The sequence below is a fragment of the Alnus glutinosa genome, chromosome 14, assembly GCF_958979055.1.
Source record: "Alnus glutinosa chromosome 14, dhAlnGlut1.1, whole genome shotgun sequence".
Classification (NCBI taxonomy): domain Eukaryota; kingdom Viridiplantae; phylum Streptophyta; class Magnoliopsida; order Fagales; family Betulaceae; genus Alnus; species Alnus glutinosa.
The window spans coordinates 21,866,071-21,882,280 of record NC_084899.1 but is presented as its reverse complement, the minus strand read 5'-3'; the positions used below and the strand labels follow the sequence as shown (position 1 = coordinate 21,882,280).

At 37.1% G+C, this 16,210-nt stretch overlaps 1 protein-coding gene across 1 annotated transcript; it reads right to left on the bottom strand.

Moving 5' to 3' along the window:
- Positions 1–5,029: 5,029 nt before the first annotated feature.
- Positions 5,030–15,639, bottom strand: LOC133857726 (uncharacterized). The gene is made up of 5 exons (XM_062293055.1): positions 15,313–15,639; positions 14,548–14,660; positions 12,895–12,992; positions 5,316–5,497; positions 5,030–5,201 (listed from the first exon to the last, which is right to left on the bottom strand). The coding sequence occupies exons 1-4, from the start codon at positions 15,500–15,502 to the stop codon at positions 5,359–5,361; spliced, it is 540 nt and encodes a 179-aa protein (XP_062149039.1). The 5' UTR covers positions 15,503–15,639; the 3' UTR covers positions 5,030–5,201; positions 5,316–5,358.
- Between the last annotated feature and the right edge of the window lie 571 nt (positions 15,640–16,210).

Here is a 16,210-nt window from a genome sequence, read left to right as displayed (position 1 = left end):
CGGACTGCAACATATTGTTCAACATAGATTTTATGATGTCCTCTCTTCCATCCCCCTTCTTCTGCCAAATTATTTCATCGCTCCTTTTTGGGAGACTGGAAGGTGTAGGACCGGCTGGTAAACCTAACGGCATGCTTTTGCCTCTTTGTTTGGACATTTAGCAAAGAGATCTGTTTGGACAGATGGAGAAGAGATGTATTTGTGTCATTCTTTTGCACGTCTTTTTTTTTTTCTTCTTTTTTGTTGCAAATTTATCATTAAATTTGCGGGATTCACACACGAGTCCTACATATTTAATGGTAGATTTGCACATCTCATATACGGAGATGAACAAGAGAATGAAACCGAAAATTTCTATTTAGGAAAGAAAAAAGTCTTATAGGAGTGATGTGATATAGTGCATGCTTTGTTTGTTTGTTTACGTTGTTTATTTTTCTTTTATCATCTTTTAGCCATGCAGGGCACGGTTTAGAGCTTTAGACTTTAGAATCTCTAAATTATTTTTAAAAAATAACCATGTATTTCACATCTATAGATATCTTTATATTAAATTATTAATTAGACTATTAAATTTATCTTTTTCAATCCGCTTAAGTTTTGGTGTTAAATTATTAATTAAATGATTAAATTTATCGTTTCTTATCGGTTTAAGCTTTTGGGATAAATTAATGTTGATTTAGACTAATATCAAGTCTTAAGTTCAAGAATAATTTCAAATGTTCAACTCTCATCCTGCTCTCACCCTCACTATGCTAATGTGACATGTCACATCAGTCAAGTGGGATGAGAATTGAGTATGTAACATTATTCTAATTTCAATTAAATATTTTACTGCTGAAAAATGTTGGATAGATGTTTTATATTAGTTGGATATTTAGAGGGTGTGAGGAAATTTTATTAAATTCTGTGATTTTTCTAAGGATCGAAGGTCCTAAAATCCAATGCAAAGGGGCCAAATTTGTGCATTCCTAATCAACCTCTCTGTCATACCAGGGTGAAATCACATGAAAGGTATGTGGATTACACCCTAATTATTGTACTTCTCTATTATGATGTATTGAACTAGACAAAATTAAAGGGATTAGTAGAAAGACTATAGTTGTTTCCCTTTGAAATGAGAGGTTAGGAATGATGTCAATCTAACTTTCTATGAGCTTATGATAGGTATTCATAAAACATATTTTTGAGTGTATTTCGTACGTGATTTTGCACGTTAAACATTCGTTTTTAAACAAAATCATAGAAAGTGTTTTCTTTGGAAATGTATTTATTTTTAAAAATACAAGTCAAATTACTTGTTTTGAAATCATTAAACTATGCAGACACTAACTCGGCCAACTCGCCTTTAGTAAAACGATGTCGATATTCTTTCATATTACAAATAGCCATATTTCATCATATTATCAAGTTTATATGGCCGGCTGGATAGATTTTAAGGTCTCAGGTGACAAATTTAGGTGGAGCCTTTTTTAATATTTAAATATTTAGTTAAATAATTTTAATTTTAAATTATTCCTCTCGCTTTTTTCCCTTATTTTTTTTCAAACGACTTGCAAAATTCATACATGCTACGAGACATTTAATTTCAACAGATAACATATGTTGTGTTGTGTTGAGTTACATATAGTTCTTTTTATGTAGAATTTAATTTGTGCAAAAGGAAATTTACTTTATTCTAAAAATGATTTTAATGAACAAAATTAGACAACATGTTAGTTTTCAGTGTCGGTGAAATTATGAGTTTAGTTACTACTTTAGGAGTGCCATTAATATGACTTTCTATTTTTTTCTTTATTTTCCCTTAAAATCTCAAATAAATTCTTTGTAATTATTTTTATCATAATTGGAGCCTTACTTAAAGAGCATTGACTATCTTTTTTTTTCTTCTCATAATTGAGACCTTAAAAGTTTTTATTTTTATTTTTATATAAAAAAAAAAAAACTTAATTACACTATTACTATTTGAAGCCTTATTTTATTGGGAGCCTTAAGCAATTGATAAACGAATCATTTCCATTTAATTTGAAATAGAGATGAGCCGGTTAGTATGTTTAGGATGGTTAAAATGGTTCAATTGTTTTTTTATATCATTTTACCCTTCTTAAATACACTAACCGGGTGCTAATGAAATGGAAAGGATCCTTCTCCAAGTATTTGCCTAATTCGTGCCTAGGCATTCAATCAATTAGTACCTCGTCTAGTAGGTCTAGGTGGAACACAAAAAAAAAAAAAACAAAAAAGCAAAGAAAAAAACAAAGAAACAAACAAAAAGTAGGTCTAGGTGGTGGTATAATAATGGTATGTCACCTTCAAACATTAAATTCGAAAGACCGACCACCCATTTAATTCATCACGTCTCCTAATGCAAGGCTTCGTTATATCCAACCTAAAACAAAATATCTTTTGGCCCCTTTGTATGTATGAGAATGTGTGGTAAATGATGATATGCTCACTTTTTTATCAGTTGAATATAGATAAAATATTTTTATAGTATATGTAGGACTTGTAACATACATATCAAAGTGTAGGTAATTGTGTTTTACATCAATAAATACTTGTTTTTAGTTATAAATAAATATACATATTTTCAAATACATTTTGTCTTGTCAGAAAATGTGAGACTAGTTAAATTTATGAATTGGTATGGGAGTGAAGAAAAATGACAAAAACATTTAGGACATGTTCATTAAGTATGATTTATTTCTCTTTCATTTTTTCACATGAGTTCTTACTTTTCTGTCTGTAAATTTATTTACATGTTCTTTAAAGAGAGAAAGGACAAAAGAGGTGGGTTGAAGAGGTTGGCATTGACCTTTTCTCATTGTATTTATGAAGAAAAAATTTCCTGTCCTCTCCTTGTCTCATGACTTTGACCCTCCTTTATTTCTCATCTTACTCAAAAAATAAAAAATAAAAAATAATAATAAATCAATATCTAAATATCAGTATAATAAGACACTGACCTTTGTGGGGGGGGGGCATGTCCCTCCCTATTCCTTTGGGAATGGGTAACAAGCCTAACCCTTGTTCTTCACTCTCAGCCATGCCACATGCATAGCTGCTGCAACAGAATTGATGGATGCTCAGAAAATTCTAGCTTTGCATCTCATTGTATAACGACAATTTCTAAGTATGAACAAATCGAATGAACCCTAATAGGCAGGATCTGTTTTTTCTACGGCAATAACTGTTCAATCCTTTTTTTTTTGTTCTTCCGACAAGTATATGTTCATACTTCATAGTTGTAAAAAATACCTTGTTAGTCATTTCATGATTAAGACATATTAAATCGTCACTTATAAATATTTGACCGGAATAAGGTTTAAATTTAGAACCTTAACTCTAATACTATATTAAACCACCATTAAATCTAATACTATATTAAATCACTACTTATTCTAAAAGCTTAAGCTAATTAGGAATGTGTGAATTTAATAATTTAATAAATATTCTAATGTTTATCTTCACGTATGGGCTCAAACTTTCATTCAACAAGTGATGCTCAACAAATAAAATATTTAACTGAAATGATGGGTGGATTATAGAGTCAGTGTTCGAACTCATAACTTTTAACTCTGATACCATATTAAATCACCATTAATTTTAAAAGCTTAAATTAATAAGAATATGTTAATTTAATCATTTAACTGATATTCTAAGAAGATATACATTGAAGAATACATGAGTTTAGGTGTAGTCCATCGTAATTGGAATGCATGTTTTCAAACCATATGAAAAATATTTAGAGTAATACAACTTTTACTAATACTCCCTTTCAAATTGACGTGACACCTTTTACTATGAGAGGAATGGAGTTTCTATACGTGACAATACATGCAAGTGTAACCCAAATACAATTTGATGTGTTTTGTAAGAGTAATACTATACACACTCCCACTTCTCCACACTCATTTTTCCACACTCTTAGGTGGCTTTTAAAATTACCAATGAATTAAAATCCAATAAAGATCCGTATCAAAGTTAAAGGTAATTTTAAAAACCATATAAAAGTGTAGAGAAATGGGTGCGTATGTAACATTACTCGTTTTGTAAAAGTTTTTGAAGTGAATTTTGTTTTTAAATAGTAATAAGAAGTGATTGATATGATATTGAGTAGAAAGAAGTTTTGAAATTTTTGTATGGACAAGTAAATAAGATTTGTTTTGTAGTGGGTATTTTTGTTTAAATAGTAATAAAAAATGAAAAAGTTAGAATGCTTTGAAGTTGATTTTTTTAAAAAAAACAGTGAAGGTAAGGAAATATGTTTGCCAAACAAGATTTTGTGTTAAATAAAATATCGCGTTAGCTTGTAAGGCACTTGTAGGAAAAGTTATTGTATTCCCTACAATACTCCAACTGTATATTGGAAAGCCTAGTACCCCCATGCACCAAAATATTGACTCACATTAATTATAGATCGAGGTTGCATTCAAAGCCCAGTCCTCATCTCACCTAGTAAAGAATCAAAAGTACCCATGAGGACTAACGTTATGAGATGTCACAATTATAAAACAACCTCAGAGCATGATGTGCTCATAATTATATCAACATTTTCAGTATGAGAACTGCGAAGGAAACTAGGGATATCACAGAAAGTATAGAAGATCTTTTTAATGGAAAGCCGAATCAAGCCCAGTAATGCCACACAAGAACAAAAACAAAATCAAAAAAGACTGCTTCTGTTTCCACTGTGTGTGTGTATTGATCCGACACATCTTTGCGTGACAGAGTACTAGCATTCTTATCTCTTCAGCTATTTGTCATCTAAAAAGCCTGCCTTGCCAACTAACTCAATAGGATGAAACAAAGAAATTCAGATTCATGTTAATGTTACTGGAGATAAACACAATTCATTCACTCAACGTGGGACTAACTTTCTTAAGTGTCACAATTATAAAACATGAAAAATCCTATTTCGCTTTCTTCAAACAACTTCTAAAGCTACAAAATCTTACACAAAGTGCTTCCACGTTTAGAAGCAGAGGATAAAAATGCTGTCATACGGCTTAAAGAGTTGGGGAAAAAGATCTGATGAAAGAACTCTTATAAACATAAAAATTGTTTGTATGATCGTATCTATCATAGCTTACAAAATGTGATCAGGCCAGCCCATAAAAGCCATCTTCGAGGTTTCCTTCAGGATCCAAAAGCTTTGCAATTTAAAATCTTCACTAGTTTCCCTCTAGTTATGGTCAAATCATCTAATGGGAAGTTAAGAGAAAAGGAAACAAAGTATGTATTACTCGATAAAATTATGTAGCTTTAAGCACGTTATATATCATCAGCATATTTCATGAAGTAAAACAAATAACTACCTGCTGCGTTCCTACTTTAGCTGAAGAGAAAATGCATTGTATTCTATGGAGTGGGAGGCGCTAAACTCTCTGTGTGCTTTGCCTCTGCCATTTCAACTTCATATACACTGGTCTCTGAAGATTTCTCATTCTCCATTGCCATACTTTTCAGTTTTGCTACTTGAACTGCACGCAGCTCATATCTGATAATCAATGCAAGAAATAACATTTCGTGAGTGCGTGAAAGAGAGAGCATTCAAGTGGTAAATAATAATTATGAAAAGAACAAACAACATTCAGTGTTAGAAGTAAAGGAAGAAAAAAAAAAGGGATGGGGAAAGGTTTAGCATAATTATAGGATAGCTGGAGCTAGTTCGTTTATGTTGGCCTAAGATCAGACATCAAATTTCCTCAGCATGAATATTAACATGGAAATTGATCAAAAGAATATTTGCAAACAAGTATTCTTGAAGAAATAAAAGTATTTCACACTCCTATTTTCTGTATTTTCTTTTAATTATCTCTTTTTCATAACTTCCCAATTTTTCATTAGGTAGAGGATTCTCATGGTGGTGCTGTCCAAAGTACATGGTTCACAAACAAGAAAAACTAATATGCGAAAGTAGTTTCCATGTCTAATCCAAGCTTGGGTTTCAATTAAATTGGTGCCAAGTGCATGGAGAGTGCAATGTTGTTGAGAAACAATGAATCACTCCTATCTTTTCTGAGGAATCTTTAAGTGACTGATTTTTCTACTCTGCTATTGGCGTGAAAGGCTATAAAACTCTAAGGTTTAGTTTGGTACGCGGAATGGCTATTGCATTAAGAAATATATATATATATATATATGAAAAGAGAAAGAATGTGGAATGAAATAGCCTTGAAATAGTCATTCTCATGACCCATGAGAGAATGAATATTCCTTAAATTGAGGAATAAAATAGTCATTCTCTCATGGGCAATGGGAATGGCTATTCCAATTGGCAAGTGTTAAATCATTATCATATACTCTAACACTGATGCTATTATATTTCACATTCTTTCATTCTTAAAAAAAGTTATTACCTTTTTCTAATGGAATAGTCATTCTGCATACCAAATATAACATAAATATTGAAGAAACTGGTCTTGTAAAAGAGACTAAGACGAAAATTTTGGGCTACACTAAATGTGATATGCATCTACTTGTGGTTGGTTGGAAACCAATCATTGCCTTCCATTTCTACTCATTGGAACATCACCCTCTCCCCAAGGACTGCCATATTTAGAGTCCAGAACCAACCTCTAAAAGGCCTTTCTCTCATGAGCATAGCACCAAAGTCACTTCCCTAAAAGAGCTCTATTGAACGCAAACAAATTTCGAACCCCCAACCCTCCTTCTGAGATCTGAGTACACACCTTAGTCCAGCTAACCAAGTGATATTTAAACTCTTCACTTATGCTACCGCACAAAAATCCCATTGCAACTTCTCTAACCGATTGGTAACACCAACTGAGAGGGGGAAAGAGACATGAAGTAGGTAGGCACATAGATAAAAGTGTTTTTAATTAGAGTAACTTTCCAACCCTTTGACAGGTACATTATTTTCTAACCAGCCAAATGACGCTCTATCTTCTCAATGATGTCGTCCCAAATATACTTGTCCTTAAATGAAGCTCCCAAGGGAAGATCGAGATACTTCATAGGTAAAGAGGATACCCTGTAACCCAAAATAATAGCCAAACCTTCGGCATTGATGACATTGCCAACTAGAACCAACTTTGATTTAACCAGATTTACCCTCAAACCCAAAACTGCTTCAAAGCATAAAAACAAACAACACAAATTGTGAAGATGATCTGGATTTGCCCCACTAAATATCAAGGTGTCGTCCGCAAACAAAAGATGAAAAATATTGATAGCTCCACCACTCCTAGGCCCCACTATGAGTCCTGTTAAAAGACCCCCATTCACTAACATGGAGATCATTTTACTTGATGCCTCCATAACAATAACAAACTGAAAGGGAGACAATGGTCTCCTTGTCGTAGGCCCCAAGAGCTAATAAAGAAATCCGTTGAAGTGCTATTCACCAATACAGAGAAGTGCATCGAGGAAATACAATAAGCTATCCATTTACACAATCTACCTCCAAAGCCGCATCTTCTTAATAAATACAAGGGGAAATCCCAACTAACATGGTCATAAGCTTTTTCAATGTCCAACTTGCACAACACACTTGGGTCTGCTGGTCTAATCTTACTATCAAGGCACTCGTTGGCAATGAGAATATAGTCTAGAATCTGCCTACCTGTGATGAAGGCATTATGAGGCTTAGAGATGATCTTCTCCACCACCATTTTCAACATGTTAGCTAGAACTTTAGCAACAATCTTGTATGGTCCCACTAAGCTAATAGGACGAAACTCCTTAATGTCAATTGCCCTTGGTTTCTTTGGTATAAGAGAAATAAAGATGATATTGAGGCTTTTTTCAAACATACCTCTAGCATGAAAATCATGGAAGACATTCATAATGTTTGCTTTAAGCACCTCCCAACAAGCTTGGAAGAAACCCATAGTAAAACCGTCAGGACTTGAAGCCTTGTCACATTTAAGGGCTTTCATCACCTCAGAAACCCTAGTCTCCTCGAAAGGTCTCTCCAACCAAATGGCCTCCCCCCCCCCCCCCCCCCCCAAATTGACAAAAAAAGGAGGCCATCCAATTTAGGTCGCCAACTGTAACGCTCGGTGAACAAGTTATCATAGAACTACACAATATGTTCTCTTCTCTAATCCCTGTCTGATATGAACAAACTGTGTCATTAACCATCAGTTGTTGTATGGTATTATTCCTTCTATTCTAATTGGCAACTCAATAAAAAAACTTTGTGCATTTGTCGCCCTCCCTTAACCAAAGCACCCTCAATTTTTGCCTCTAACTCACCTCCAAAAAAATTTACCTCTCCAAGTCATTAATCAATGTAGCCTTCCTCGTTATCTCCTCCTTATATAAACCTCTCTCTTCCTCCAAACCTCCAGAACCCATAATTCTTCCAACATCACCAGTCTCTTTCTCCCTATGTTACCAAACTCCTTATTCCAAGCTCTTAAATCAGCTTTTAGAGCCTTGAGTTTGTGAGACAAAATATAACTTGGAGAGCTTTGAAAGTGGTAAGAGGAGCACCAAAATCTCACCCTATCAACAAAACCCTCATATTTTAGCCACATGTTCTCGAACTTGAAAAAGATTTTGGCTCCATGATGACCTCGCAATCGAGAAGAATAGGAAAGTGATTCAAGCACAGTCTAGGTAACCTCTTCTGAATCAAAATAGGGAATTGGGTTTCCCAATTCAGGGAAACAAGAAATCTATCAAGGTAGTGTCTGTAGAGCGGATGGCATGTCCAGGGATTCAGCTGCTGGGGGCGATGTTTCGATGCAAGGGGATGGCGTGTTTGGAGTGTTCGAGAAGTTTTTTGAAATTCTGGGTCGCTTCTCCAAGGCGCTGGTTTGGGCTTGTGGTTTTTCGAAACAGTTGGGCTTTAAGTCTTTGTTTGGGTTTAAATGAAGGGTGGGCTATGTGGCGGGCCGGGTGCTAAAGAGGGTTAAGTCTGTTTTTAAAGGGATTCGGGCTGGGGCTAAAGTGATTAAGCCTAATGCCAAGTTGGACGCGATTTCGGGCCATAAGCTGTCTTCGAGTTCTGGTGCGATTTCGGGGCGGGGATCGGGTCTGGGTTGTCTTCTACGTCCGACGGAGGTCCTTGGGAGCGCTATTCGGCCGGAGGTGACGTCTGTGGCAGATTTGGGGGTGGATCTGCGTCTGTCACCTTTCGGGTGGATTTAGTGATCGGCAGCTCGTTCCTGTGGTCGAGTCCGTCAAGCAGGCCGTTCTTCCCCCCCTGCCGGCGCCGGTGTTGCTTCCTCCGGTGCTTCTGAGTGATTTTCCTTCTAGGGCGCAGTCTTCTGTGGACTTACGTTCTTCCGATTCAGGACTCATCCTTCGGCAGGCAATTCCGTCGGCTGGCTCTGTCTTGGTGAGGTCAGGTTTTGAGGACTATCAATTGGGTAAGCATGGTGCCTCGTCTGGCGGTGCTGGGCATGCAGAGTTTGGGCGTCCTTTGGTAGGCAGCGTTGCTTCTGGTACTCCTTTAGGTTCTCTCCTTCGGCAGGCAGTGGTGTATTCGGATGCCCCTGCCTTGGTAAGGAATTTTGGTGGGGGTCCTCATTTTGGGAAGTTTGAAGGTCCCTCTTGGGGTTTCGGCTACCATTCCTCCTTTTCAGTGGGTTTTATTTCCTCCGTGGCCAAGGCCGTTCTCCCCTGTGTATGGGTGTCCCCAGTTTGTGTCGTTTGGAGTCTTTGAGGTGGGGGAATCTTCAAAGGGGGCCGGTCCGGAGGAAAGAGTTGTGGTTTACCCCAGGGTTGTGCAAGATGCTAGATCTTGTTTTCACACGATGGGGGTTTCGTTCTTGGGATCTAATGAGAAAGGTTTTTTGGACTTCTTGACTTGGACCGAGGATCAGTGCTATGACTCTGACTCCCCTCTTAAGAAGGAAAAGAAGATAAAAAGGAAAAAGGGGAAAAGAGAGGTCAAGAATTTAGAATGCTCGTTTAATTTCGATGCTAGGGGTGTGGGTTCCAGTAGGGTTAGAGGCAAGAAGTTGGGGGTTTGATATAACTTTTCTACTGTCTTTTGAGTTTTTCGGGTGTTCTTTTATTTTTTGCTTTGCTTTAGTTTTGGTGTCCTTTTTGTATACTCCATGTATGCTTAGGGGCGCCTTTACGCTTTTTTAATGCAATTTGTTTACCTATCAAAAAAAAAAAAAAAAATCTATCAATTCAAGGCCAAGAGAGGAAGTCCCGATTACTAGACTACGTAAAAGAACCGCCTACTAGAGGAATATCCATGAGCCCCTGCTCCGAAATGAAATAAAAAAACTCCAACATAGCTAGACAGTAACAGGCCTCACCCAATCTCTCACTAGGAAAGCGCGTGACATTGCAATCGCCCCGATGCACCATGGTAAGTCCCACCAACTACGCAAACCAGCCAATTCATCCCATAAAAACCTTCTATCACTATCAGAATTTGGTCAATAAACATACGCAAAAGCCCAAGAAAATGATTTTCTACATTTTTGAAAGAAATGGCAAGCGAGAACTCACCCACTCACTCTTCGATTCTCTGCACCACCCTTTGCCAATGGAGGCCCCCCGAGAGTTCAAACAACACCAATCTACATGATTGCAATCCCATAAGCTATGCACAATACTATAGGACATAATCTCCACCTTGGTCCCTGCAGACAAATAACACCTAGCTTCCATTTTCTAAGTAAATTCCTAATTCCAAGGCACTTCTCCCCTTCATTTAATCCTCTCACATTCCATGATAATAGTTTGGGCTTCATGGATAAACCGAAATACCCCTCCCCTTCATTTTGCTATGGCTTGAACTTCCATATGTGGAATCAGTTTATTGAGAAAGGATAATCTTTTCAGCTCTCTATTACTTTGAAAGGTTGCTTTGCAGTTAGAAACCCATCCCTCCTAATTATGACTCGCTTCGATAGCTGTAAACAACGCCATAAATTGCCCTTTAAACCCATCACAAAATAGACCAATACAATGGCGTATATTCTTCACCTTCTACAAGACCCAACTAGAAGCCAAAGGCTGTGAACACTTAGGTTGAGTAAACAAGCTAGGGGAGCAACAATTCAAAGGTTCACAAACGAATGGTTCCTCCCTATTACAAAGAACCAATTTTGAACCTGCTCGTCCATGCCTTTCTGCACAATGGATATCAAGCCCATCTAGACTACAAGATACTTCACCACTCGAACCACTTGCTCACCCACCCTTACCTCCAGGCTCCAGCTCATTTTCCTCTCTTCCTTATTTGATTGGCCATTTTAATTGATGGAGCCATCCAACAAAGTAGATAGATTCCTTTCCAAGGCCAAATATTGCCATCGGCGGTTGGTGAAGCTTCATGCATGGACATTTTGGCCAAGCCCGATGACTCAAACCTATCGACAATGGAATCAACATCATTCATGATCAGAGTCCTAGGCCTGATAAGCATCCGTCCAAGATCGTTGGCCCTGTCTGAGCGTGAATCTAGCACTGTGACGGGGTAGCCTCCAGCAAAACTGATTGCTAACACCATCAACCTTCGAACTCCTTTTCCCCTTATTGCTTGACTACACGACATCTACTACAGGACCCACCAATGATGCTTTCAGAGCGCCATCAACTCCGCCTTAGCTTGGCCCTACATCCACCCGATCCACGTTAGAACCTGAGTCCAAACCTGAAACAGTATAAGCCTCGGCCCGCGTCTTCAACTTCCACGAGATGGGTTTAAGGCCGGGCTTGGTCAGGTGCTTAATATCCGTCCCTTTAGTATGACCCATCAAAGTTGGAGCGCGACTTAAAACAACATATTAGACTATCGGGCCTAGGCCAAATTTTGGCCCCAACTTGGCACATTCCACTAGGTCAGCTAAAAAATATGATCCAGCATGCCCCAGGTCCTCGACAAGGCTAGCAATGAAACCCGACCTAGATTGACCCAAGCCCGCATCCAACCTTTCCATCATTGGGTCCCCTTCCTCCCTTATACGCGCCAGTTGGGAGCGGGGAGCATTTCCTACTTCTGCCATGCATACAATATTATAGCCGTCATCGAGAGAATATTTGGAGTGTTCCATCCTCGTACCACCCCGACAGCTGGTGGATTGCACCAACGTCCCTGCATCATCGGAGAACGCATGGGGTCTCGCACGGCCAGCCAATGCCTCCTTATGCAACTGTTGCTCCATCTACTTCCCTGTTTCTAGCATCATGGACGCATTCCTCCATAATTTCCGGTGCATGCGCAAGAGGAGCTTTCCCCAAACGCAGAGTTCCATTACCACCTTCGTATGGTAGCCGAGGGTCCGATCCACCCCTTCGACCACTGCCAAACGATATCTGAAACTGCAGCCTTTCGTAGCTCCTTCTCCCAATTGAACTCAGGTTGTTACTTAATAAGATATATGATCCACCCCTTCGATCTAATGACTATTGTTACTTAATAAGACACCATTTGGAACGCTATTCTATAAAATAAATGTCCCAAGCATTTCTAAGTTGGAAGAAAACCAAAAACAAAAATCCCAGTTCTGCTGCTAAAGTCATTGGAGAGTATTGCCAAGAAAAAGAATAACAGACCTTAAAATGCCTACATATGGCAATTGAGAAGTTAATTTTTTTGATAAGTAGCAATTGAGAAGTTAATTAACAGTCATTTAGGTTTTAGGTGATGAATCCGAAAGGAAGAAACAACCTGAGTATTTCCTTCAAACCACATTTCCTTTTTTTTTTTTTTTTTGTTAGTGACAGAACAAAAGTGCAACACTTTAGACATATCATTCAAGTGGAGGACACTCTTATCTTCTGCTAATAGAGAGATATTCTATGAGAGTAAGACTCCGTGAAAACTTAAAGATGCTTCCTTTTCTCAAGTGGTAAAGCCAGGTAAAGTTAAAGAAACTGGTCGAAGTTATATTATGACAAACCCTGATGTTACAACATGTTTTTCGTTATTTATGGATCAAAAACTTGGAAACTTACTCAGCCACATAGCTCTTGACAAGCTTAAAATATATTCTCCAAAATTGACGTTCCTTCAAGTGACGAGGGCATAGCATGTATCTAAGTTGGGAAATTTCCTGAAGAATAAGAAAGTATTCATAAAACTGAAAAGCAAAATCACTTCATGTATCAATGCCACTGTGTAGGTAAGTTGAACAGTAGAAGCTACTAAGAAATAGGAAATGACTATCAAACAAGATTTGATTTGAGCATTCAAAGCAATATATTGAGTACTCAATGTATTGGACACAGTTTCTATAGTCTTCCAAATCCGATAAGTGCAATGAAACATACTCTACATGGAGAAACATAAAACAACTAAAAGCACTGAAATTCATATAAGTGATAATTTCAAAAGCAAATCCCCTTTCTATTGAAAAGATAATACACAACAATATGTAAACTGCTCAAAATGTAAAAGAAGGCTACCATGCAAGGATGCTGAAAAAAAAAATCTCAATTTTGTATATAACTGCAATTTTTCTAACCATGAAAGCACAATTCAGATAAGTTTTTTTTTTTTTTTTGATAAGTAATAATTCAGGTAAGATTTATCAAACATATTAGAAAAAACCATTTGGATGTTGAAAATAGTAATATATAATTGAGTTTCTATTAGCTCAACTCCACTAAGTTTTAATTTCAGTTAAATTGGAGTTGGCCTTAAGATCTTCATCAATTAATCAGGATCAGCCGCATGTAATCTTTGTCACCATCCTATGCTATTCAAACATAGTAGTTAAATTAGGATAGTGTAACACCCCTATCCCACATTGGGAAGATAAGTAACCCACATAGAGTGTGTGGTTTATAAAGATACTCATGGATACCAAGTCCCACATTACTTACTTACTAGGTAAAACTGGACTTTATAAGTGATAATAGAGAACGTCCAAATTAACGAGTCATTTTGAGATGATAGTGCATATGTGGTATACGCTTTTCCTGAGTCGTTATAGATAGGCTCTATGGATCCTAGACAACTAACATTTTTTTTTCCTGCCATCCTATCCCATCCAACTCATACCCTTTGTTGCCTCCAAATTAAATATGACCTTCTTCACTACTTCTACTCATTATTTAGTGCCTCTTTCTACCTCTTTTCACTCTATTAATTTGAATTAAATCACTCTTTCTCACTCTTGCATTGATTGGTCTCCATTTTAACTGAGTTTCCATTAACCATAAGAATTCATTCTTTCTCTTAATGGTTTTATGGCTACCCATTGTGCCCACACAAAGGTCAAATTTTAGTTTGGTCATTTCCTTTTCATAGCATCTTGAAATTATCCAAATTCACCACTGTAAAGGAAACTGCCCATGACACCACCAACTTACTCGACAAAGAAATTGCTATTTACAAAATAACCAAAATAGAAAAATGCAGTTATATAGAATCTCAAAAGTCCATTTATAGGACACTCAAACCCAACAAAGCAATTCTCTTTGATTATAAGTAGAAAATGCCCTGGCCAAAAAAGACATATTACATTGTTGTCAAAGAAAAACACACTACTATAATAACTGTTATTAACTACAAGGCAAAACTAGGTGGTAAATATACGTCGACATTGTGAATATCACATAAACTATAAATTCCTTTAAACCCAATGCAAAGAATTAGAAATCAACCTTAACTTTTGTGATCACAAGAAGAGCATGCCGCTCTTGCCATTCGGAGAGATCCTTGCGAACATTGCCTGAAGTTGATGGGGTTACATCACCACAAGCAGCTCCCTCATCATCTGCACCAACCTCAATGAAATTTGCACGTCCTTTAGATTAAATTACAGACAATGAGAACCTTTTTATATTAAACTATAGGCTAGAATCGCAATAGTCCTTGAATTTTTTTAACTTTAAATGGGATGGGAGGTAGGATGGAGTCTAAATTCGAACTCAGTATCACCTGCTCTGATACCGTGATAAGTTACCAATTGTCCTAAAAGTATAAGCTAATGAGAAATAATGAATTAAATCTCTTAACCATCAGTCTAACAAATTCCAATGAAACCACAGAAAAGAAATGAACACGTGAAACTGTTACACAAATCTTGGACATTGAGTTGAAATGCAAATTTTGTTCTCTTCTCCTCTAATTTTCGAGCAACCAAACACTGCATAACAAAAACTAGATTCAAAAAAAAAAAGTACATGTTTGGTTGCTGATAAAAATATAGGAAGAGAAAAATAACTAAAATTTTGCACCCTTAATTATTTTTTTATCAAAAGAAAGAAAGAAATGAACCTAAATCCACTTTTTAGCTTAATTAAAGAGAGTTGTTCATTAGCTTATAAAACCAACCCCACATAAAACATTGAAACAGTCATAATTTTCTTTTCTTCGTTGTTTCTCGGGAACCAAACAGAGGGTACAGTGTGAGGGCGGATGAATACCTTGGAGAGGGAAATTATTGAAGGTGTCGAAAGTGAGGGACTTGACGAACTCAATGAGTTGCTCTGTGACTCCGAGTAGTTCCTCTTCTTGTCGTTGCTGTTGTGGGTCTGGGTGTGATTGGTTCGGGAGATTTGGGTTTTTGGTCTTTGTGCTTGAAAGGCTGCGTCGGAACCACGAGGACAGGTCCATGGGTTCGGTGCCGTTGCTCTCGTTTCGCAACCTTTGGATGATTCGATTCAGGAAGTTAGTTGTATTCCGGCTGATTGATGTGGTGCCTTCCTCTGTGTGGGTGGTTTGTTGTTGTCAGGCGGATCTAAGATTTTGGTTTAGAGAGGGACATTATGGACATATGAACAAAAATTAATTAAAGAATATAATAACATAAAGAAATAATTCAACTAATTTAATTATTGTTTAAAATATATGCACGTAACTTATAATCTATTTCTTCAAGTCTAGCGTTAATTTGTTTAGTTACTCCGGAGGAGTTTTTATATTTTGAAATTGTTGTATAATTTATCTATTGTTGATGATTTTAAATATATTATTTTCATTATGCAGCATTTTTCAAAAATGTTGTATTCCAACTAGGGGTGTAAACGAGCCGATCTTGAGCGGGTATTGCCTGTTCGGGTTCGGCTCGTTTAACAAACAGTAGAGCTCGAGCTCAAAGCTCGAGCTCGACACGAGCTGAAAAATCTTGTGCGAACTCGGCTCGCATAACAAAAACTATTGTCCGAGCTCGAGCTCGAGCTCGGCCATTTTGGTCGATCCCGAGCTCGAGTACTCAGCTCGAGCTCGGCTCGTATCATAATTTAAATTATTGACTTTAGCAAAAAAAAAAAAAAAAAAAAAATTAAACCACAAATTTTCAAAATAATGTGCACTTGCACGTAT